This window comes from Trachurus japonicus, chromosome 17 (genome assembly GCF_045865225.1).
Source record: "Trachurus japonicus isolate A0001 chromosome 17, Traja_1.0".
In the NCBI taxonomy this organism is placed as follows: domain Eukaryota; kingdom Metazoa; phylum Chordata; class Actinopteri; order Carangiformes; family Carangidae; genus Trachurus; species Trachurus japonicus.
The window spans coordinates 11,129,950-11,153,421 of record NC_140923.1 but is presented as its reverse complement, the minus strand read 5'-3'; the positions used below and the strand labels follow the sequence as shown (position 1 = coordinate 11,153,421).

Here is a 23,472-nt window from a genome sequence, read left to right as displayed (position 1 = left end):
AATTAATGCTGAGTAATGCATACATAATGATAACTAATTACATTGTTCATTTTTTAAATGTATTAACTAACTTTGAGTAGTGAACATTAATAAACTGCTTATAGGCTCCATAAATGAATGTGTTTCCTAATCCTAAGTAATACATAATAATGATTGTTAATATATCTGTTAACAGTTAATTAATGCTTAATAATGTACAAACTATATGTTAATTAAGGGACCCTCATTGTAAAGTGTTACCAATTCTTTTAACACAGCAATCTTAGTTTCCGTTTTCTTTCTTTCTTTTGCAGGAAGGATGTGTTATGAATGATAATTAGGTATTAAATAATGCTTAATTAATGCTTAATAGTGTGTAGTTATTATAAAGTATTACTTTGTTCTTTGTTGCTGCCATGAGGGGGAGAGTCATCATTAACGATTTAATGATTACTGACATTATATATTTTCTATCAACAGAATATATCAGTGTTAAACTCCTACGTCCGTCAAACTTTAATTTGCAGTCGAGTCAGATCCGGAGCGTCTGTCTCCTTCTCTCTGTCCCTGACCCAACACACACACACACACACACACACACACATCATCAGCGGCGTTAACACCGAGGAGGTCGGACGTCACATTATGAGTCACATGGCGCTCTGGTTTTGTAATAAATAATTACCTACACACCTCTTACAGTAATTCACTCCCTCCCCTCTCGTCATGCAGACAGTACACCGCCCCTCTGGCCACGAGATGGCGACAGCATCCAGCACAAAAAACAACCCTGCACACACACACACACACACACACACACACACACACACACACACACACGCCACTTGACAACTTCTCTGCCTCCCAGACACAAAGCCAGTGACATCATCAGCGGAGGGACAGAGGGTGTGCGAAGGACAAATGTCTTGAAATGCATTACATCATTCTCCACTAATATGATAATATATCTGAGGCGCTGAGTGCAGTGCCAAGCACGAGAGGGGCCGTAATCACCACGACGACGGCTGAAAACGTGAGCAAGGGGGGGAATAAAATAGAAGTGGTGGAGGTGAAGAAGGGGAGGAGGGAGGAGGAGGGATGGAGGGATGGAGGGATGGAGGGATGGAGGGATGGAGGGAGTCCAGGGGAGTTGGGAGTGCAGCACTGAAGGTTATTCCAGACATTATTCCTCAATGAGAGAAGGAGGAGACGGTGATCAAGTGAAGAGGAGGAGGAGAAGGAGGAAGAGGAGGAGGACAGCAGCTCCATCGCTCCGTCTGTCCTCCGTCCTTGTCTTTCTTTTTTTCTTCTGTCGTTTGCTTTTTTCTGTCAGTCAGTGGAGAGAGAGAGAGAGAGAGAGAAGGAGAGAGACAGAGCGAGGAGAGGAGAGGGGAGGGAGATGAGACAAAGACCAGAGAAGGATAAAACAGGGTTGCAGAGGAAGGAATGAGAAGTGTAAGAAAAGGGAGAACTGAAGGAAGGAAGGAAGGAAGGAAAGAAAGAAAGAAAGAAAGAAAGAAAGAAAGAAAGAAAGAAAGAAAGAAAGAAAGAAAGAAAGAAGAGAGGAGAAGTGAGGGGAAGGAGGAAAAAGAGGAGAGGAAGAGAAGGAGGTGAGGAGCTACTGCAAAGACTGAGTAGAGGAGAAGATGACTGAGGAGAGAAGGAGATGAAAGGAAGAAAGGAGAAAGGAGGAGTAAAAAGGATTGAGGAGGAGAACAGAGAAGGAGACATGAGATACAGAGGAGGTGAGGAGGAGAAGATGAATGAGGAGAAAAAGGTGAAAGGAAAGGTAAAGAGAGGAGAGGATGAGGGGGAAAGTGGATGGAGAAGGAGAAAAGAGAGGATGGAAAAGAAAAGAGGAGGAGAAAAAGGGGATACATAAAGGAAAAGAGAAAGATGAGAGAGGAGGATTGATAAAAAGAAAGAAAGACAGAAAGAAAGAAAGAAAGACTACAGAGGTGAAAATGGAAGTTTGAGAAAAAGGAAGAGATGGAGAGAGGATAAGTGCAGAGAGACGCACATGAAAAGGAAAGAGGAGATGAATCAAAAGAGGAGGAGGAGGAGAGACAGGAAAGGTGAACAAAGAAGTGAAGAGAGAGAGAGGAGAGGAGGAGAGAGAGACAGGAGGAGTGGAGGAAAACAAAAAACGAATGATGAGGATGATGAGGAAGAGGATGGTAGGTAGATAAAAGAATGAGTGATGATGGAGGAGAGATGATGAAAGAGACGGAGGAGAAGTTTGGAGAAGGCAGGGAAGAGGTGAGGAGATAAAGGGAACGAGAGAGAGCGAAGGAAAGGAAAGGAAAGGAAAGGCGGAGAGGGGAGAGGAGGAGAGATGATGAAAGAGTGGAGGAGAAGTGGGTAAACAAGAAGCGAGGGAAGTGACGAGAGATGAAGGAAGACAGAGAAAACAGATGAAAGGATGACTAAAAAAATGGAAAGAGAACAAGACGTGAAAAGATGACAGGAGAGAGGAGATGAGAGGATGGAGAGGAGAGATAGAACAGAAAAGAAGAGTAATGAAATAAGGAAAGGAAGGACGGAAAAGAAAGGAAGGAAAAAAGGAGGGATGGTGAAAGGGGGGAGGAGATGAAAGAGTAGATGAGAAGTGGGTAAACAAGAAGCGAGAGAGGGAAAAAGAGGTGAAGGAAAAGAGAGAACAGATGAAAGGATTAGTAGAAAACAAGAGGTGAAAAGATGACAGGAGATGAGAAGACGGAGTGAAGGAGACATAAAACAGAAAAGAAAAGTAATGAAATAAGGAAAGGAAGGACGGGAAAGAAAGGAAAGGGAAAGAGGAGAGGAAAGGAAATAGAAAAGGAGGAATGGTGGAGGGGGGAGGAGATGAAAGAGTATCGATGAGAAGGTAGAAGAAAAGAGAGAACAGGTGAAAGGAAGGCATGAGTGAGGAGAAAAGAAGAAGGGAGATGAAAAAAGGATATAAGAGGAAAGGAAAGGAAAGGAAAGGAAAGGAAAGGGAAGGAAAGGAAAGGAAATGAAAGGAAAAGAAAAGAAAGGAAAAGAAAGCAAAGGAAAGGGAAGGAAAGGAAAGGAAAGGAAAGGAAAGGAAAGGAAAGGAAAGGAAAGGAAAGGAAAGGAAAGGAAAGGAAAGGAAAGGAAAGGAAAGGAAAGGAAAGGAAAGGAAAGGAAAGAAAAGGAAAGGAAAGGACGGGAAAGGAAAGGAAAGGGAAGGAAAGGAAAGGAAAGGAAAGGAAAGGAAAGGAAAGGAAAGGAAAGGACGGGAAAGGAAAGGAAAGAAAAAGAAAAGAAAGGAAAGGAAAGCAAAGGAAAGGGAAGGAAAGGAAAGCAAAGGAAAGGAAAGGAAAGGAAAGGAAAGGAAAGGAAAGGAAAGGAAAGAAAAAGAAAAGAAAGGAAAGGAAAGCAAAGGAAAGGGAAGGAAAGGAAAGGAAAGGACGGGAAAGGAAAGGAAAGAAAAAGAAAAGAAAGGAAAGGAAAGGAAAGGAAAGGAAAGGAAAGGAAAGGAAAGGAAAGGAAAGGACGGGAAAGGAAAGGAAAGAAAAAGAAAAGAAAGGAAAGGAAAGCAAAGGAAAGGAAAGGAAAGGAAAGGACGGGAAAGGAAAGGAAAACAAAGGAAAGGGAAGGAAAGGAAAGGACGGGAAAGGAAAGAAAAAGAAAGGAAAGGAAAGGGAAGGAAAGGAAAGGAAAGGAAGAGAAAGGACGGGAAAGGAAAGAAAAATAAAAGAAAGGAAAGGAAGAGAAAGGACAGGAAAGGAAAGGAAAGGAAAGGAAAGGAAAGGAAAGGAAAGGAAAGGAAAGGAAAGGAAAGGAGAAAAAAGCACAGGAAAGGAAAGGAACTGAGCGCATGATGCAATGCAGGATGTGAAAGGAGTTGGACGGATGAAGAGAGGAGAGGAAAGAGAGGAAAAGACAAAAAGAGAGATTGTGGGGATGATGGAGGGAAAGAGAGAGAAGAGGAGGAGGAGGAGGAGGAGAAGAGACTCTGCAGGTGTTTGTTCTGACTCCACTGTCGCACTGACACTCAGGTAAACACCACATACGTCCCTGTGTGTGTGTGTCTGTGTGTCTGTGTGTGTGTGTGAGCTACACAAACTTCATACAACTCTGTTTCTATTGGACGGAAACAAACACCAGAACTTCTGCTTGTGTTCTTATGAAAGCCATGTCTTCTTTTATTTTCTATAATACTGTGGAAAAATAATTACATACAATTTGAAAGAAAAATAAAACAGAATCATGAAAATAATAATAATAATAATAATAATAGTAATAATAATAATAATAATGACAATAAAAACAATAACATCTGTTGTGTTTTGTACAGTTGTTTTTTCTTCTGGAGTAAAATGAATAAACACTCAAAGCAACATGAACTGAATACACAGGTGAACAATATATAGGGTTACAAAATAAAGAGTGGGCGTTACATATGTTAATTTGATCACACACACGCACGCGCACACACACACACACACAGGGTCCCTCTGTTGCTGTCTCACACACACAGACACACACACAAACACGTCTTCACACAGTTTGTTAAAGCAGAAGTAAGCGATCCGGTCGTTTTGGCTAATGCTGCGTTCCAGGCAGGCTTTTGAAACCGTAAATTACAGCTTCAAGTCACAACTTACGACTTTGTAGCGTTCCAGGCAACCCGTAACTCGTGTTTCTCCGACCTGTTTTACCTGTGAAAGTCACTATAACGGCCACTCGTAACTTCTGACCCGTGAACTCGTACCAGATCGAACTGGTACGACTTCACGGGTCGGAAAAACACGAGTTACGGGTTGCCTTGAACGCACCATAACGTCTTGTCAGCCGATGGAGTTAGCAGCCCCCGCCCTCGTCATGGATCTATTGGTCCTCGTCCCTACGTCACCACATTCAGGCGCATCCCTTGGCTGCACACACAGAGAGGACTGCCCCTTTATGCCGTTCTCTCTCCTCATTGGATAAAACTTGTAGGATACAAGGAAAGTTTTCTCCTGGGCTCAGAGCAGAGCAGAGGGACTGACAGACCCGTGTTTCAGTCCAAACACTCTATGTAAGTGATTGCTGTGGGAAGATAGAACTATTTAAGACTTATATTAACACAAGAATATCGCTTACTTCTGCTTTAAGTGCAACATGGAGACGCTGCTCTGGTCGGTGTCTTCGATGTTTCACAGAGCAGACTCAGGCTCAGCAGCTGGATGAGGGACGAACATACACACATACACACATTCACACACACACACACACCGCGTTGACTCTTCTGTCCTAAGGCCTCACACACACACACACACACATACCGTCTCCATCGGCTGTGTGTGTGTGTGCTCTCTCGTTGGGTTTGACTGATGTGCGTTGATGTGATTTACTCTTTTGTCACCAAATTAAATTAAAGCGTCACTTCACAATAAAACTCGGTTCAACCTCTGTTTACATTTTCAGGCAGTTTAAAGTTATAACCCTTAAGATTTTTTAATCCTGGTCGACTTTTTTGTTTCCCCCTTGGTGACTTGATTTGTTTTTCAAGGCGAAAATGTGACGGAGGAAAGAGTGACTTGAATCTCATTATTCAGTTTGATTTTAATTTTGCTGGTTTATTTTGCGTTGTTTTCGTTCTGGTGCTCTCTAAGCGTCAGGTGTCTACACTTTTATTTGATGTAGCTGCTGCAGGGAACACTCAGCACCACTCACAACGATTGGATAAATATGCAAATGTGAAATATGCAAATTTAAAAGTAACTCCTGTGAGTCAACTTAGAAACAATCTGTGAAATTGTGTTGTTGGTTTTATTTCAGCACTGGTGTCGGCTGTGACATCATCATCATTATTAACCCTTACTGCGGCCTGCAGAGCTCTGATTGGTCGGCTTTATCTTTTTACATTTTTACATAATAGCGTAATTATTGTGCCAGTGTGAATGAGTAACAGTCCACTTGTTGTTTTTAATGATGAAGACTGAAGGTGACAGTCAACATTCATCTGATGATTAATTAATGATAATGAACTCCTCTGTCGTCCTCTAATTTATCTCATCCAGATGAGACACATCTGGATCCGTCTCTTCAGAAACACTTTGTGAGTTTTTGCAGCATGTTGTTCATTTGACAAAGTTTTGTGTTTTTTATAAATTTGTAGTTTGTTTTAGCCTAGAAATCTAGCTGCCCCCTAGCGGCAGCCAATCTATTTGCTCCGTAGGTGGGTCTAGAAACGAGCCATAGGAACTTTTTGAGTCTCGAACACCAATTGTGTTCACCAATCACAGCGCTCTATCTGTTTAGAGAGTCGTTGGGCGGCTTAACCTCATGACGACATACTTGCGACAGTGAAAAACATGACAAGAAGATGGCTTTGGCAAAGGAATCGTTTGAATCGGCGTTGGCATCAACTTTGAAAGAATTAAACTTGTCATTTTCTTTAAAAGTTGAGCAAGAAACTGCACTCAAGTCATTCATTTATAATACTTTTTGGATCTTAAAGGTGGATTAAAGTGTTGATAATGTTAAGGATTACAACTTTGGTTATAAATACTGCCCTTTAAATGATCGGTGATTACTATTAAATGAATGATTATTGATCTGATTAAAGTAAATTGAATGAGTGTGCAGCTTTTTGAAGAGACAGATAAAAGCAGGTGTGGTCAGGAGGAGGAGCCTCCGTCATACCAGCAGGTGACAACATGAACGTCCTGTCTCATATTCACACATCAGTCAAACCCTCGTCTCTACAGTCCACTGGTCCCGGCATGATCACACACACACACACACACACGCGCACACACACACACGCTCGTGAGCATACACAAGCAAACACAATAAACACAAATGGCTGCTGCATTTGTTTGTCTGCTCAGTTCGTTTTTTTTTTTTTTCTTCGCACAGTCTTTTGGCATCATCACTGAAGACTCCACAAGGTAAAAATGGACTCAGAGCCACTCGAGTCGCTCTTGGCCAGGGATGGCACGGCACGGCACGGCACGGCACAGCACGGCACGGCACGGCTCAGAGCTGCTAGCTGTGGGTCTGGCCTGGTTCTAGTCTGGCTTGGCCTAGTTCAGACTGAATTTTGGCTATTTGTGGCCTGGCTGAGGCTGAGTCTGTTTGGCCACTGATGCACAACATCCACTCTGGGTTTTTTTTTTTTTTTTTCTTCACAGGGTGGATTTGTCAGAGCTCCTCCTCCTCCTCCACCCTCCCCCTTTATCTGAGGCATACAAGATCAAATAAAACACTGTGTATAAAAGTTTAAATACACACTTTTTTAACCACAGTCATTATTCCTTCCACCTGTGATGTAACACCACAAAGTAATAGCGAGAAAATAAATGTGAAAATACAGATTTTTTTTCCGTAGAAAGAGAGGAGAACTTGATGATGATGATGGTGCGGATGGATGGATGGATGGATGGATGGATGGATGTCATGGAGCTCATGAAGCTATATGTATAAATCTCTAAACCCCAACCCAACCCACTCCCAACATACACCACACATTTGTACAAGCTGGATCGCTGTATCTGCTCCGAAAGCTGTGTGAGAGAGAAAACTTTGCAGTGATTTGTTTTTAATGGAGAAATTCAGGCTGTTAATACGACACAGGAGAGAGTAGTCTACTTGCTTGAGTACCCGGAAATGTTGAGGACCCCAAAGTTTTATGTTAGAAATAGATAGTATGGGTCCCCAGTATTCAGAAACTGCCGGATGCTAACTTGTATATAGTGAACAATTAGCATAATTGACATAATTAGCATACATTAGCATAATTGCTATGGGCAATATTTCAACAACTACTTGGCTGATCTGGGCAATATTAGTGTTATTGATGATGCTGAATCAATTTCTGACATTTTCAAAATTCAAAATAGCTGTCTAAACCGGAAGTGACCAGATTTTAACTGCCAGTGGGCCGATTTTGATGGATTTCAAAATCTGGTCACTTCCGGTTTAGACAGCCATTTTGAATTTTGAAAATGTCAGAAATCATCAATAACCCCTAAAACCACTCCAATATTGCCCAGATCAGCCAAGTCAATTTTGTTGAAATATTGCCCATATAGGCAATTATGCTAATTTATGCTAATTATGTCTGTTATGCTAATTGTCCAATATATATAAGTCAGCATCAGGCAGTTTCTGAATACTGGGGACCCATACTATCTATTTCTATCATAAAACTTTGGGGTACTCAACATTTCCGGGTTCACAATGGGGCCCTATGGGCTGGCAAGTAGACTAGAGAGAGTGGAGGAAACACACAACTCAACACTTTTCCTTCCAAAACCACACGTTTTTTTTTGCTTTTTTCATCACGCAACCAAATGTAAACATCCATTTTGCACGTTTTGGCATCTCTGGTGTCTATTTAATACATATTTATACGCCCCCGCCGTCAACAGACTGTAAATACTAGAAGGAGGTAATGACTAAGTACCTGGACGGCCCTGGCGGTGCGTTCGTTCGCTGGCCCTCGGTTCCTCCCCCCCTCTGTTGTGTCAGATTTACTCATCCTACACAAGGTCATAATGACATTGCAAGTCAGATGCAAAACACAGCGGCGGCTACAACTCTGTAAAAAAAGGTTGTAAAGAGGTAATAGTATGCAGTACCAAGGCTGTGATAACCATATAAATTTAAAAGGGTGCTCCATCTGCCGTTCTTCCCTCCATAACTGCTGAAACGCTTTATATATAGTGACCTTGGAGCCGCGAGGTTCCATCTGATATTCTAATCAGAAACGACGTGGCTGTGGTTTCTCTCTCTCTCAAAGTGTTTATTCAAAACAGGGGGCAATAAATACAAATTTTTACTGCCCACCCCTTAGCACAAAGTTACCATAATATACTGTATCTGTGAGGGCTTGATAGGGCGGCTTATGAGTGTAAACGCTGGATGATTACCTCTGGAGGTGCTGTGGTTTCTGGCTCCGCTCTGCAGCCTCTGATCTCTGTGTAAAGCAGCGCAGCTCACCTGCTGTCATTTCTTTCATTTTCTTATTTTCAAACTGACTCTACTACTGTATGTTGTGTTCAGTTCGCCTTTACGCCTCCTGCCTGATAAAGCAGATGCGCCCTTTTAAGAAGAGGTTAGAATAAAAAGGATTCTTAACAAAAATAAAAGCATCACTCAGGTTGTTTGTAAGTTTTTAAGAGTTAAAGCGAGTAGAAAAGGTCGACGCAGCAGCTGTGGAGTCGTATTAACAGATGATTGTCACCTCCAAAGGTGAAATAGTGAGGCGGTGCGATGAAGAGCGTTGGATCTAATCTCACTGACGAAGCTCGGTGTGCAAATAACAAACCACCTCTATACGATGTCTTACTTTAGCACCAGTGGCTGGTTTGGAAACAACGGTGAAATAAATCTGGCACATATACGGCCTGTTTGTTTTTTGTTTTTTTTATAAGATGCTACTTCCACATCTGGACCAATCCCAAACCCCAAAAAGTCTCCTAACTGCCAGATGTGGACCGACACAGGCCGAGGAGGAACCAGACAGATGCTGGCCCAGAGGTTTGATTAACATCACACACAAGTGACTGAAAGACATCCAGAGAAGAAAATAGTCTCACACACTGAGTTGTTTTTTTTTTTTTGTAGAGCTCACTGCTCACAAACAGTCGACTGCTCAAATCTGTGTTTGTTTCCCCACAGATGAAGAAAAAACTCCTCCACTTGGAGAGAACAATATAAAGCAGTGAATAAAGCAGCCGTTCAAAGCTTTTAGCTCTTAGCATCTGGAATAAATGCTCGAAAAGGACAGCGATGTTTTAAAAGCAAGGCTTCATTCTTGTTAATTAAAATAACTTTTTACATCAGCCAAAAAATATCAATGTTGATTATTAAAACGTTGTAGTTGCTACAGATAAAAGATAATAATCCACAATGGTTCAAATTACAGTCTTAAAAAGACTTTTATGAACTGTATTTGTGGATTTTAACTCACTATTGGGACAGTAAGCAAAGCAACTACACTACAAGATTTTTTGCCTCTTTTTGGGGGAATCATTTGGGGTCAAAGTGCAGAGGAGACTGACTCAAATATGAAGCAAACAAGCAACATTTTAAATGCTGATCATCACGACCTGTGGGGTCAAAAAGCCAAAAAGCCAATCGCACAAACCGGACGCTGACACAACACGGTGGAAAATATGCGCAACATAAAAAACCAGCAGATGTTCTGCTGCGGTGAGGAAGCCAGCGCACTGACACAAACATGTACAAAAGTACCACATGAGCTGGAAACAACCCCCCCGTACCTTCATGTTGATATGTTAAACTACACTTTAACGCTCTTAACTGCTCAGGAGTGAGCGGCCGCCCGTTCTCCATCCATCGCTTCTGAATGTCGTCAACGTTTTTTTTTGTTTTTTTTTAAAGGCAGTCCAGTCGGAAGACCGGAAGTCAAAGGAAGAGTTTCACACCGAACGGGGAAATCCGTGGAGTGAAGCTCTTCGAATCTTCTAATCAAAGTCTACAACAACATCCACCTTAAAAAATACCATCCATCTCTTTTTTATTTTTTTAAAGAAACTCAAACGTTTCCAATAACGCTCTCATTGCCACGTACACGTTTTAAAAAGTGAGTGTCACCCAAAAACTCTGAACCTTTGGTCCACAACTCCTTATAAAAATACTATAAAATGTTTCTGAATGCCATTTTTTTCTCCACATGGTTTCGGTATAAATATGGGAAAAAAATCTATACTACTGTGCAAGTGAGAGAAACAAATACTTTTTGACACTTGAGGACAGGGGGAGGTATTTTTCTTTTTGTACAAATTGCAGAAATTCACTGAATGAAAAAGCACTCCTGCCACACCTCGTTTCACAAATACTGTTTACAGCATTGACCTTGAAGTGGAAGTGAAGTGAAGTCTGGAAATGTATCATGGTGATAAAAATGAGAGGTGAGGAAGGAGGAAGAAGGAGTTTACAGAGGCGCTTGCTACAGTACCGCTCCTTTCCTCTCAGATGCGACATGTAGAAAAACCTCGTCGTCCACAGCGTCTCCTCCTCGCACGCTTTACAAAAAGATATCAATCAATAGTTTGCGTTTTGAGTTGGCACATATAAGCACTGGCACTCTGGTCGCTCACCGCTCCACCTTAAGAAGCTTTCGTCCAAACTTAAATCAAGGTAGATCTTGTAAAAAAAATAAGGAAAGAAAGAAAGAAAGAAAAAAACAAAAACATGACACGGTTTTAGTGAGGAAAAAGTGCCAGATATAGTTTTAGTCCAAGCTGCCTCGTTGCTGCAATACATAGAAAGAGATGAGTCTTTTAAACATCTGTATGTATGTGTGTGTGTGTGGATTGCAGGGAGGTTTGCTGTAGGTCACTGTACTGCATCACACTGTATAGGTTTGTACAAGGGAGTAAAACTTTAAAATGATCCCAATCTGAATTTGCAGGTATTTACAGAGATGGGGGGAGGGGGGAGGGGAGGGGAAGGGGGGATGTTTGAAGCGCAAAAACGAGGACTACAGGAAGAAAACGGCTCCTCTGCTCCTCCTCCTCCTCCTCCTCCTCTTCTTCCTGTCTTCAAAGTGCTCGACTCCGTTTGTCTCTTCTCTCTCTTGATTGTGGCACGCTGCTGCATCGACACGACGCGCAACAGAAGGTCGGCGCAAGTGAGTGTGAATGTCGCTTTGCATGTGTCGTATCATGTACATGTATTGCTGCTAACTAGTAAGTACTGTATGTGTATATGCTGCGTTGTTGTCGTCGTTTTACTGGTTCAGAAAAACCAACCAGGTACCATGCACTGGTCACGATGGACAGAGAGACGGGTTCGTCAATGTTCATGTGTAGAAAGGTAGGACGTCGTGTGTGTGTGTAGTAAGTACTGTACTGCTGCTGCTGCACAAAAAAAAGCGAGCCAAAGAAGTGTGTGTGTGTGTGTGTCTGTCTGTCTGTGCGTCTCACACATGAGTCTGCATCCGCTGTGTGTGTCTGTGGGAATAGTCAGAGGGCGGAGACGAGTACGAGAAGCGAGTGGAGCTTCCGTACTTCCCCAGCCCCGTTTCAGGACTTTGTTGTCCGGGACCGGGACCGGGACCAGGACCGGGACCAGGACCGGGACCAGGACCAGGACCGGGACCGGGACCGGGCCCTTGTCCAGTTGGATACATCTCATAGGCCGGCCCCTCCTCGATGGGCGGAGCGAACCCCATGCGGTAGCTGGGGTACTGGGAGGGGGAGGGGTATCCGTAGTTGTCGTAGGCCAGCTGCGTGTTGCCGTCCAGCAGGCCGCAGTCTCCGGGGTAATCCCCCGGCGACTGGAGCGCCGGGTTGGGAGGGGGTTGCTGGCTCTGCGGCGGCGGCGGCGGCCGGGAGAAGGTGTTGAACTGGGCGTAGGTGGAGTGGGACATCCTGGAGGGGGGGCGGGGGTCGTAGCAGCCCGACCTCGAGCCGGGAACGCCGCCGGGGGGAACGGCGCCGGCGGGGGCGGCCGAGGGTCCGCCGGAGGAGGAGGAGGTGGCGCCGGCCGGTCCGCCGCCGCCGCCGCTGCCGGGGTTCGGAGAGCGAAACTCTCCCTGGTAGAGGATGGCACGGGACTGGGGGCGCGCCTCCTCGTGGGTGGTGGCGCGGACGTTGTAGTAGCCGTTGGTCGGGTCCTGTGATCAGAGAAGACGATTAGATTCTCAGTCTGTTTATTGTTCTCAGTAGCTGGGCTTCCATCCAGATGTATTCAGGGTTTATACAGGAATCTTGAAGTTAATTCTAAAACCTTTTTAAGACTTTTTCAAGACCTTCTCAATATATTTCAATACCTCACCGCCACTTCAAGCTGTACCCATTTACATCAGTGACACTTCTAACTCAACAGTTTTAGTTTGTGATAAAGACTAGAGACCACATGATACAACTGAATTCAAAATAGGCTAGGATAATAAATCAAAGGTAAAGTGTACTGGTCCATGTTTGTTTTTTAATAAAATGAATAAATTCACACACTTTTAAAATGTTTTTTAGGACTCAAACTCTTGGACAGCTAATTCATAAAAAATACCTTCAAAATTTAAGACTTTATAAAGTCGTGAAAATACTTTTTAATACTTTTTAAGGGTCTTAATTTTCCCAAAATTGATTTATCACCTTTTAATACTTTTCAAGACCCCGCGGATACCCTGGTATTGAATTTAAGAGCGGATTTTGTGAAAATGCGCAAAAAGCAAATGCGAATTTATGACCGTTTCCATTCATTAGTGTTTTGCGATTAGGAGGAGTGCGCCGTGAGATTACGTCGTAAGAGAGCGTGAATGTATCCAACAGCTGACACTCAGCTGACACTCAACATCATGGACAATTTACGTACTTTCCGGACTATAGACGCACCTGTATAAGCCGCACCAGCTAAATTTTAAAAGAAAATACTGTAGCCTACATATCCACCACTTTATTTTCCCATGATCCATTGCGTCACACCACAACGGAAGTCGGTTTTAGTAGCATTCTAGCGAGCGGCTAACTGGTAGCGTTAGCCACCGGTGTAGGCACCAAATGTGGGGGCTCCGGGCTGCCAAAACCGTTTTGACTAAATCTGATGTTTGTTAAGTCTATAAAACGAATTATTGAACAAACATTACTATTTCTGTGTGCACGTTTTTGTAATTAGTCATGGTTGTCGTAGTTGTTAGCTTTGCTGCTGCTGACAGCTAAGCTAACAGCAGCAGCAAAGCTAACATCAGAACGTTAGCTGTCAAAACCCTCCCGTTGTCGGACACGACATGAAACTACTCCAGTTAGCTCAGTCATGTTGGAACTAGGATATCCGCTGGAAAAAATGTTTTTTTCATGGGCCGTTTATTGAGTTATTGTTTTTTGACACCGCTAACGGCTAACAGCTAGCGGATAGCCCAGCTAATCTAAAATGTTTGTTCAACAATTCATTTTATAGACTTCATAAACATCAGAGTAGTCACAACGGTGATATAGTGACGTGAAAATGTGACAAAAAGCTAAAACCTTGTCCGTATTGTTCTCATTAAAATTACGTGATTATGAATAAAGTCATCACGGCCAAACCAGTCTATGCTATCAACAATACAGTAGCCTAACGGTGGAATGGAGTGTCATGGCGACACCCAGCGTCATTCTCCCGAAAGTGGTGGATTGGCCGCACTTGAACATAAGCCGCAGGTTTTCATGTTGTAGCCTAACATGGGATATTTACACAGAAAGACAGTATGAACTGTGCAAGTCCGCTCGCTTTTCCGCTGTTTTGGTTACGTTCCTCTCCTCCATGTGCATCTGTTGACAACGAAGCCGGCGAAAAATCAATAAATGGAGCGGTGGATAACGTTACATAACGATGTTACGGCGTGTGATTGTGTAGTCTTAACCGTCATGAACAAAACATTACGGGTTACGGAGCGCGTTTGTGTTGCGGTGCAGAGACGAGAGCTGGGAGACCGGGGCGTCGTACTCCATTTATTTGAACGTCGCTGGGTGAAGTCCAGCAGCACTTCACCCACAAACTCTGCCTCAATTCGCATAACCTGTTTCCATAACAAAAAGTCGCATTTTCATTTAATCGATACGCTGACAAATCCACCCCTCCCCCAAGCGTAAAAACTTTTATGCGCATTTACTGCCTTTTTTAGAATTTCTGGCGTTTCCATTCAAGTATTTATTCGCAATTTTTGAAAATGTGAATAAAAAAAGGTGGATGGAAACGCAACTAATGTAAGAAGCAGAAACATCTAGTCAGTGCTTTGGCTCGCTTAGCAATCCTGTAACATTAGGAGGATGTCAATCATAAAGAAAGACTGGGATATTATTTATAATCCACCTTTTTCCGAACGTCAAAAATGTGTGCCAGTTTTGCTCTTCCGGTGGAATTTTATGTTTAGGTTTCCATGGTTTCGGTAGTTGCGGAAAATGCATGGAATTTTTTTTTTTTTTTTCATTGAAAATCTGTAAAACACATGGATCATCACACCAGCTTTTAACAATGGATATCACACAAATTGACAAATTGACATCCGTGTTAAAAGCCAGCGTTAATAGATACATGCATTTACGGCAACTATGACAACGACTGAAAACCATGGAAACGTAAAATTCCACCGGAAATGCAAAACCGGCTTCCGGTTTTGACCATAGATGACGTTCGGAAACTTGTGGATAAGATCATTTATATGTAGTTTTTCAACAGCACATCCAACAAGAAAAAGAAATAAAAACAATTAAAATATTAAAATTAACTTTGTTAAAGGTTCCATATTTTTCACTTCCCGTGTTGGTCCATAAGAAGATATATTAGTGGTTTAAAGACACAAAAACCACCTCAGTGTAGTTTTACATCCCTCTGGAGCTCTAGCAACAGGTCGATGTCAGCCAATCAGAAGAGAGGAGGCTCTGAAGCTTTCATCTGATTGGCTGACTGCTCTCTGAGTGATTAAATAGAAAATACAGCAGATAAGGTAAAAAAAATAAATTTAAAAAAACACTCAGAAACCAAATCAAGGTCAGATGATTGGTCCAGTGGAGTTGGGGTAGTGACTGCTTTATGACATCACAAAGTTACAGAAATCCTGACGGCTCAGTTTCTGAATACAAGCTGTGTGTATCTCACTGTGGGCTGAGGCTTGATACTTTCACAGTATTAACTCAGAACCTTGAGCTGCTTCATCATAAAAAAAACCTCATCAAAATACAATGTGGGATCTTTAAAGATATTCTCTCTGATAAAAATAAATGAAGTAGGTTTTAGAAAAAGCACACACTTTCTCAGCCAAGTGAGTTTTTATATTGTCTTCTTTTACATAATACTACTCACTGCTCATATCTTATGTACTGTATGCTGCCACACTTGCAGACTGACGCTCGGTGATGTGGGTGTAGCTGGTGGTGTGTTCATGCTATGTCCAAAAATGTAGCGGTGTGTGACTGATGCAGTGCAGAGTGTGTGTATGATCACAAGATGCAATGATACCACTTCACTCCACCAGGATAAACATGATTTACCTTTTTGCTCCCTTGTATTGTGTTTATAAGACCTAAACTTAAAGGGATAGTTCAACATTTTGGCAAATTGGCTCATTGCCATAAGGTTCGTTACCTTTAATTGTCGGTGCAAGCTATTTTTAGAAGGGAGGAGCAGAGCTGTGAGCTGCTCAGAGCTACGCTACGGAGGCTAATGGGATTTCTTGGTTTCCCTCATTAAACTCATCAAAAACACAATCTAACAACTCCAAAACGCTCTGGTGGACAAGTTGTGACCTGCACATTCACCACGCTATGAGATAATAACACAACGTTACCAGACAGAGTTGTTTTAGAGGTAAATACAGAGACTACTTGCTGAAAAACTGCTCCAGACAGGAACGCACATCAGCAGTTTTGCATGAATTTCCCTCTAAAACAACTCTGTCTGGTAATGTTGTGTTATTATTTCATAGCGTGGTGAATGTGCAGCTCACAACTTGTCCACCAGAGCGTTTTGGAGTTGTTGGATTGTGTATTTGATGAGTTTGATGAGGGAAAACAAGAAATCCCATGAGCCTCTGTAGCGTAGCTCTGAGCAGCTCACGGCTCTGCTCCGCTGTTCTAAAAATAGCTTACACCAACAATTAAAGGTAACGAACCTACTGCTATGACTATAGGGATTATGGCAATGGGCCAATTTGCCAAAAATGTTGAACTATCCCTTTAAAGGACATGAGAGATTATAAGGAGATTCTCCAGAGGCACTGATTGTGATAAACTTGTGTTATTTATGAAAACGAAGCTTTTACCTGCAGTGAAAAAGGCCAAACCTGAGGAGAAGGTGCAGCTGGTCGTCAGCACTTAATGATGGATATATGAGCACAAAGTCCATGACATGCGACATGCAGCATAAAATCTTTACGACGACTCCCAATGTCAAAATGCCGACACATCTCTGCGAGCGCCCGGCCGCCGGTCTCACCTTGAGCTCGTACTCCTCGCGCGTGTCGCTCTCGCTCCGGACGTCCTGCTTCAGGTCCATGTCGTCTTTGAACGGCTGAGTGGAGGGAGAGAGGGAAACAGAGGGCAGAAACTAAACCATCAAACAACGAAACACACACACGGAAAGAGGGAGGGTAAGAAAGGAAAGAAGGAGGAAGAGAGGGAGGGGAGAGGAAAACAGAGTTTCAGGTTTTTCATCCCAAGAGAGTGGAAGAAGAGAAACGCTTCGTTTTTGGAAAGAGAATGAAAATGAAAAAAAAACAAAAAAAAACTGCACCAAAGAGGCCGCGCTGATTTGACTCTCCAGGACTTCCAGGGTTTCTAAAAGAAAGGTGACGTTAGAGTGTGTGTGTGTGTGTGCAGGTGTTTGTATTAATGTCCCTCATTTATCAAATATGTGATTTTCAGTTGAGTGTGTGTGTGTTTACTAGAGTTAGTGTGTGTGTACTTAAAGGAGAAGTGCTGTTTTTTACAACCTCGACCTTATTTCTGGCATAAAATACGTTTACTCACCCATATAACTTTGGTGTCATTAGGATCCTTCGTACTGTATAGCTCAACATCTATCTTCCCCCACTCCTCACTTCTTTTTTTTTTCTTCTCACAGTCTTTCACCTCCCCCTTTTCATTTCACTCTGAATAACGCATCATCTGCCGCAAAATTCATTCTGTTATCGTCATCTGAGGCCTGTACAGTAGAAATCTGACAGATGTTCAGGACATGTTGCACAAAACTAGCAGCAGCACATTCCAGGTAAACAAGCTGACCGTCGCAGGGTGAATGAGCCGCGCTGCATCATCCAGTCCAGAGGTTAGTAGGTCAACCTGCAGACCCCAGATGACCATAACAGGCAACTCCAGACTTCACTAGCACTAGTGAAATGAACGATTTTCGCGGCAGATAATGCGTTATAATGCGCAATTTCGGTGCCCCGATCACTCCCACTATATGGATATACGCGGCTCTCGACTGGATCTAAATATCGTCGGACTCCTAATGACACCAGACTTATCTGGGTGAGTAATCGACCGTATTTTATGTAAGGGATAATGCCCGACGAGGTGCCCATTATCAGAAATTAATGGACGACGAGGCGTGAACGGTTGCTTCCGCGAAGTCCATTAATTACTGATAATCGGACACCCAGAAGAGCATTATCCCGCTTATACCATGGTCACTCACAAAATAAATAAATATTAAATCAATTATTAATACTTTAATGTTGTTTTTTACCGTTAAAATCATAATGCGGCTGAGCGGACTATTTAACATCTCTCGTTGGCGATAGAAAAAATTTAAAAAGAGAGAGAGAGAGAGAGAGACTCTCTGTGGCGGCAGCGTGCAGCCACAGTGACTCTGCCACAGCCAGATGGTCCATCAGTGGAGGGAGTGTTACGTGACACTAAGTATTATTTCAGACGGCCAGTGCACTTCTTATCGCTTGTGTGTTTACAGACTCCAGTGTCGTGATGCGCTGAAGAAAACTTGTCATGGTCCGAGTCTCCGTTGCCATGGTTACCAACAAGCGTTTGAGCCAGCGCAGTAATATTTAGAATCGTAATCAGGCAATTTGACCGGAACATCTTTTTGGGTGTCCATTATTACTTTTTTTTTTATACTTTATTGCAGGATTGCACAAGTCGTTAGTTCATGTTCAATTACACATCTTTTTAGCCATTGGAGCATTCCTACAAAATGTATGCAATTTGTAGTGAAAAACATCAAAATAAATTTAAAAAAGTTCATGGTAAAAGAAAAGAGAGAAAGAAAAAAAAAATATTATCACTTTTTAATGGACACCCTGCAGCCAATCAGAATCGAGTATTCACCCAGACCATGGTATTAGCCAGAAATAAGGTCCAGGTTGTAAAAAAACGACACTTCTCCTTTAATGTGTGTTTGCAGGCGGCTTTGTGCATGTACTCTCAAGTGTGTGTGTGTGTGTGTGTGCCATTGACCCATACGCCTCCTCTGCGCGGCCCCCAGTGACTCAGATGAGTATCTACTCACAGAGTACATGGCCTTGACCATCCGGGTTGCCGTGGAGACGTTGGTCGCCTCCTCCTCCAGGCTGTGGGTCTCTTTGTTGACGGTTTCTACCTTGATGTCTGGCTTTCCCAGGGTGACACCGCGGCGACCTGGAAACAGGAAAACACAACCTGCCGTTACGTTCTGGGTCGACATCAAGACACATTTTTTGGTTTATTTAACAGTGTGGCTATAAAAACAAAGCGACATAAAAAAACAGTAAAAACACTTAATTCTGTTTAATGCTGTTTTCGTTTGGCTTGTCTGGGCCATTATTTGCCCTGCTTGTCTTTTGATAATGGTGCATTGAGCAATTTGGTATGCTGGCAGACACAAAAGGCAGAGAGAGGTGATGGTTTGAATTTTGAGGACGTGAGTATCCACCACCGTGAAGTGAGAAAAACTGCATGTTCCTCTGGCATTGATTTTTTTTTTTTTTTTTTTCTCTTAGGGGGCTGTTGTGAGGAAAATGGAGAAGAAGATGAAGAGTTTGAAACTGATATTTCTGCCAGTAAATGTGATGATTGCTGTTGATTTTTTTTTCCACATGATTTTGTCTGAGAATGAGGCAAATGGCCTTGTCATGAAATTTTACACTGATTTAAGAGCCGATTTTATGATTTTCAAATTTCTGACTTCAGCAACTCTGAGTGGTGATTTAAAAAAGAAAACACTAATTTTTTATAAAAACTAGAAATCTTTTTTGCAAGATGCTACAGCATTACCCCAAACTCTTATAAAATACTCTCATGTATATTAAATATGCACTCTCTACTGTTTGAATATGTGTTTTTTTTTACAGTTCTATCTTTAATTTTGTGTTGGAGTTGCACAAAACATCTCATCTCAGACACATAGCTTGTTACCGCGCACTTCACTGTGATATATGTCTCTTTGCGAATGGTTGTTATTGTTTTTACAGTAACACTTCATAATAAGTAGACACTATTAAGCATTAGTTAAGCGTTAAATACTCAATTCATCATTTATAAAAACATGAATACTCATATGTAGTTTATAAACACAGTTAAAAATGTTTCACTCATCATTGATAAGCAATAACTGTATTTATAAACTACATACGAATGAGTATTCATGCGTTATAATGCGTGTTACTGTTTTTACTGCTACTTTTGCACCATAAAGTAGCATCAATAGTTTTAAAATTCACAAATGCAATCTTACAGTATGATACAGTATACTTCTGTGATACTTCCAACATGGCACAGGTCTGAGGTGATAAATGTTAATATATACATTATTATTATAGTTTGGTTGCTCAGTTTTGTAAAACACAGTAAAAAGTTCAGCATATTTCTGTGTTAAACAGAGCGCTGCTGAGTTTAATTCCTGCACTGTGCCTCCTCCTAACAGTCATTTATTTGTAACATGAGCATCTCTCTTCCACGACAGCAAAAAACCCTCAAAAGTAAAGATTGAAATCTGCGAAGTCTTGAGCTGCATCATACACAACAAATGAGCGACTGCTTTATCTGGAGCCACGGCGATGTTTGTTTGAGTTTCTATTTTCAAACAATATCTTTTCTGTAGTGGTGTTATCAGCTCTGTACCAGAAAATATACTCTTATCCCCAGAAAATCCCTCTGGGGAATGTGCCAGTCACCTTCATTGTCTTTCCCAACTCTTTATTTGCTGCGGAGCACAGCACAAAAAAAATACACAACTTGAAGACACCACATAACTCTGTATATTTGAACGAGTGTGGTTTTGCGTTCATAAATACTAATTGCATCGCCCTGGGCTGTGGAAATAACATATAGGAGGTTTTCATTTAAATACCATTCACCTTTAAATGCTCTTGTTTTCTGCTCCGTTATTTATGTACTACTTTATCTGGTGCAACGTAAAAAAAACAACCAGTTTATTTAAGGCATAATCACACAAGTCCATATCATCTGAATGAAAACAGAAATGTACAGTAGGCGTTTAAAGGCAGTTTGTCTTATAGTATGAATATTCATTAATCTCATTTGAATAAAATGCTATACGGCTGGCATATGTTCCTTTCTTCGTGGAACGGCAGGATGACAGATAGGGAGAGTGGATGAAAGAAAGAGTGATAGACACATACAGTAAGTGTATGTGTGCATATACACACACAGACACATTAAAGAAACCGCTGTGCGCACTCACTGCCTTTGCGTTGGCGGTAGAGGAAGAAGGCGAGTGCCAGCAGGAACATCAGCAGCAGAATGGAGGAGCCCACCGTACCACCGGCGATAATTCCCACTGGAACAATATCTGAAACAAACAGGAGCAGAGAGAGAGGGGTCGGGGTTGAGGGACAGCTGCTGCCTCATTGTTACAGAAAACGCCGCATTGGATGTGTTGTGTCATTTAAGCACAAATCCTGTTGTGTCCCTAATATTGAATCTCTGAGGGCTGGTTATGTTGATAAAGCGTGCGAGTCTGACAAGGGATAAAAACACTGTTAGTACACATAAAGACAAATCCAGCCTCTCTCTCTCTCTCTCTGTCTCTCTTTTTTTTTACTCCTCTCTCTCTCCCTCTCTCGAAGATTTTCTGAAGCCTGCGAAATCTGACAGCTGAAAGAATAAGAGTCAGATAAGACTGACAGAGCATGAAGAAATCATTTTCTCAATGTAATGTGACATACCCAGCTCTCGAAATAAAAATGTGTAACAATCCAGAATGGACTAACAACACTATTATCTATTCTCTGTCCTCCAGCTGATGCCACCGCTTAATAATCTTGCTCAGGGGCACTTCAGTTCGTAACGGGGAGGGAGGGAGAGAGAAAGAGGAAGAGCAGTGTCTCATCCAAGGACATTAAAGGCGCCCCGTGGAGTTCTCACTGTAAACAAACACAGTTTTACTCACACTCAGTGCTTCACAATAAAATGTGCTTTATGTGTCCTTAAAGTTTGTATTTTGTATTTGTACTCTTTTCCAGCATTTTGCTTGCACATACACATAGCTCTCGTCTCAACACATCTCCATGCTGCTGGTGCATCTAACCCTAACAAAAAGTGTTGTTATGTATTACATAACTTGGTAACCCTTTAATTTACAGGCCGCTAATTATGTGATAATGTCAAGAAATAACAGTCAATTTCATAGTAATGTCATGTTTTTCAATAAAGACAAAAGATTACACACGTTTTTTTTTGGGACGACCAGAATTTTTCTCCACCGAGTCCTTGCAATTGAGCGTTATTTCTGGGCTATTTCTACGCAATCAATTCTTGGCTATATTTCTCGACATTACTGTGAAATTGGCCGTTATTTCTAGGCTATTTCAGGACATTATCACGTGATGATGCAATAACTTGTTATTTATGGCTATTTTTTTGACATTATCACATACAGTAAGATTGGCACTGGGAGCTTTCGCTACAAACAAGCTTAAAAAATAGACTTATTTAATTTTTTTCGGAACAATTTCTCATGTTGGGGCTTCAATACAAGAGGGACATTACAGACGAGCACTATGGAGGTATTCGGATGTTTTTTGTTGTGTCTTTTTGGACGAAGAAAAGTGGTATCCATTCACAACCATTATATGGACAAATACTGCTGCATGGACCCCCCCGTAACTCAGAGAAGGCACGGAGGACTCTGAAACTTCTCCCAGCCCTTAGTCAACATGAGGGTGAGTAGATCATTTTGGGTGAACTATCCCTTTAAAGGGACATTGTGTAAGTTCTCCTGTAATCTATTCTATTCGATTATTTTGTTCAAAAGTCTGTTTTTCATCACCCCCATCAACAAAGTGAAGTGTTCCTTTCAGCTCTGAATGAGCCGTTCATATCATTCATATCTCCATGGAGACGGTAAGCTCGGTGCTGCTGCCATGTGGTGTCTCCATGTTTTTACGTTCAGTGGCAGCGTGACGGTAGGTAACCACGGAAACTCAGCGGAGACACCGGAGCTGTCGGCTCAGGTCGAGGTGGCGTCTGTGAAAAGTCACTGCGGTAACGCAGTGAGGAGGAATGGAGCGTTACACTAGCTGCGTTTCCATTACAGATTTTCGCAAAATAAAAGCGATATTTCTGAAACTTCGAAAAAGTGCAATTGCTATTTGCGGGTGTTTCCATTGAAAGGTATTTTGCGAATGAGCCGTGATGCGTCTTGCGTTTCTATGGTGACGGCACAGCGATCTCAGCTGCCTACAGCTGTTGCTGTTATTGTTTTTAACAAAGACAAAAACAGCGCTTGATTGCTGAAAGGCAAAGCCCGTGTGGCGCTGCAGCGGCCACAAATAAGGGCACACTCACACGGGCCAGTTGTACCGTGCTGAAGCTCTAATGCCCCCTCCCCTGTCCCCGCTGGCCCGCACTCACACCACCTCCAACCCAAGCTGCTCAAGCACGGTCGCCTCCGTTGATGTAGAGGGACTATTTGTTTACCAACACGGCGGATGTGCGCTTTACTGCAGAAAGAACGGCTTTTTAAACACCAGCGGTGATGAGGCGCTGATGGTTGTGTGTGTGTCCACACACCCGTACTGGTTTATGTGACTTAAGGTGACATTTCGGCACAGGAGGGAGTGGGAGCGTGGATGCGAGCCAGTCTCCTTCA

General features: G+C 42.4%; 1 protein-coding gene across 2 annotated transcripts in view; it reads right to left on the bottom strand.

Annotated features, from left to right (window-relative positions):
• Positions 1-10,693: 10,693 nt before the first annotated feature.
• The window catches only part of kirrel1b (kirre like nephrin family adhesion molecule 1b), a 100,024-nt gene continuing 87,245 nt past the window's right edge, over positions 10,694-23,472 (bottom strand). Inside the window, exons 12-15 of one of the 2 annotated variants that reach the window (XM_085806004.1) lie at positions 21,064-21,171; positions 18,892-19,019; positions 16,861-16,971; positions 10,694-12,562 (exon numbers count right to left, since the gene is read on the bottom strand). In XM_085806004.1, coding sequence (XP_085662130.1) covers positions 11,867-12,562; positions 16,861-16,971; positions 18,892-19,019; positions 21,064-21,171 — 1,043 coding nt within the window. In that variant the 3' untranslated portion in view covers positions 10,694-11,866. The remainder of the gene's footprint in view (positions 12,563-16,860; positions 16,972-18,891; positions 19,020-21,063; positions 21,172-23,472) is intronic. The other variant, XM_085806005.1, reaches the window with a different exon arrangement.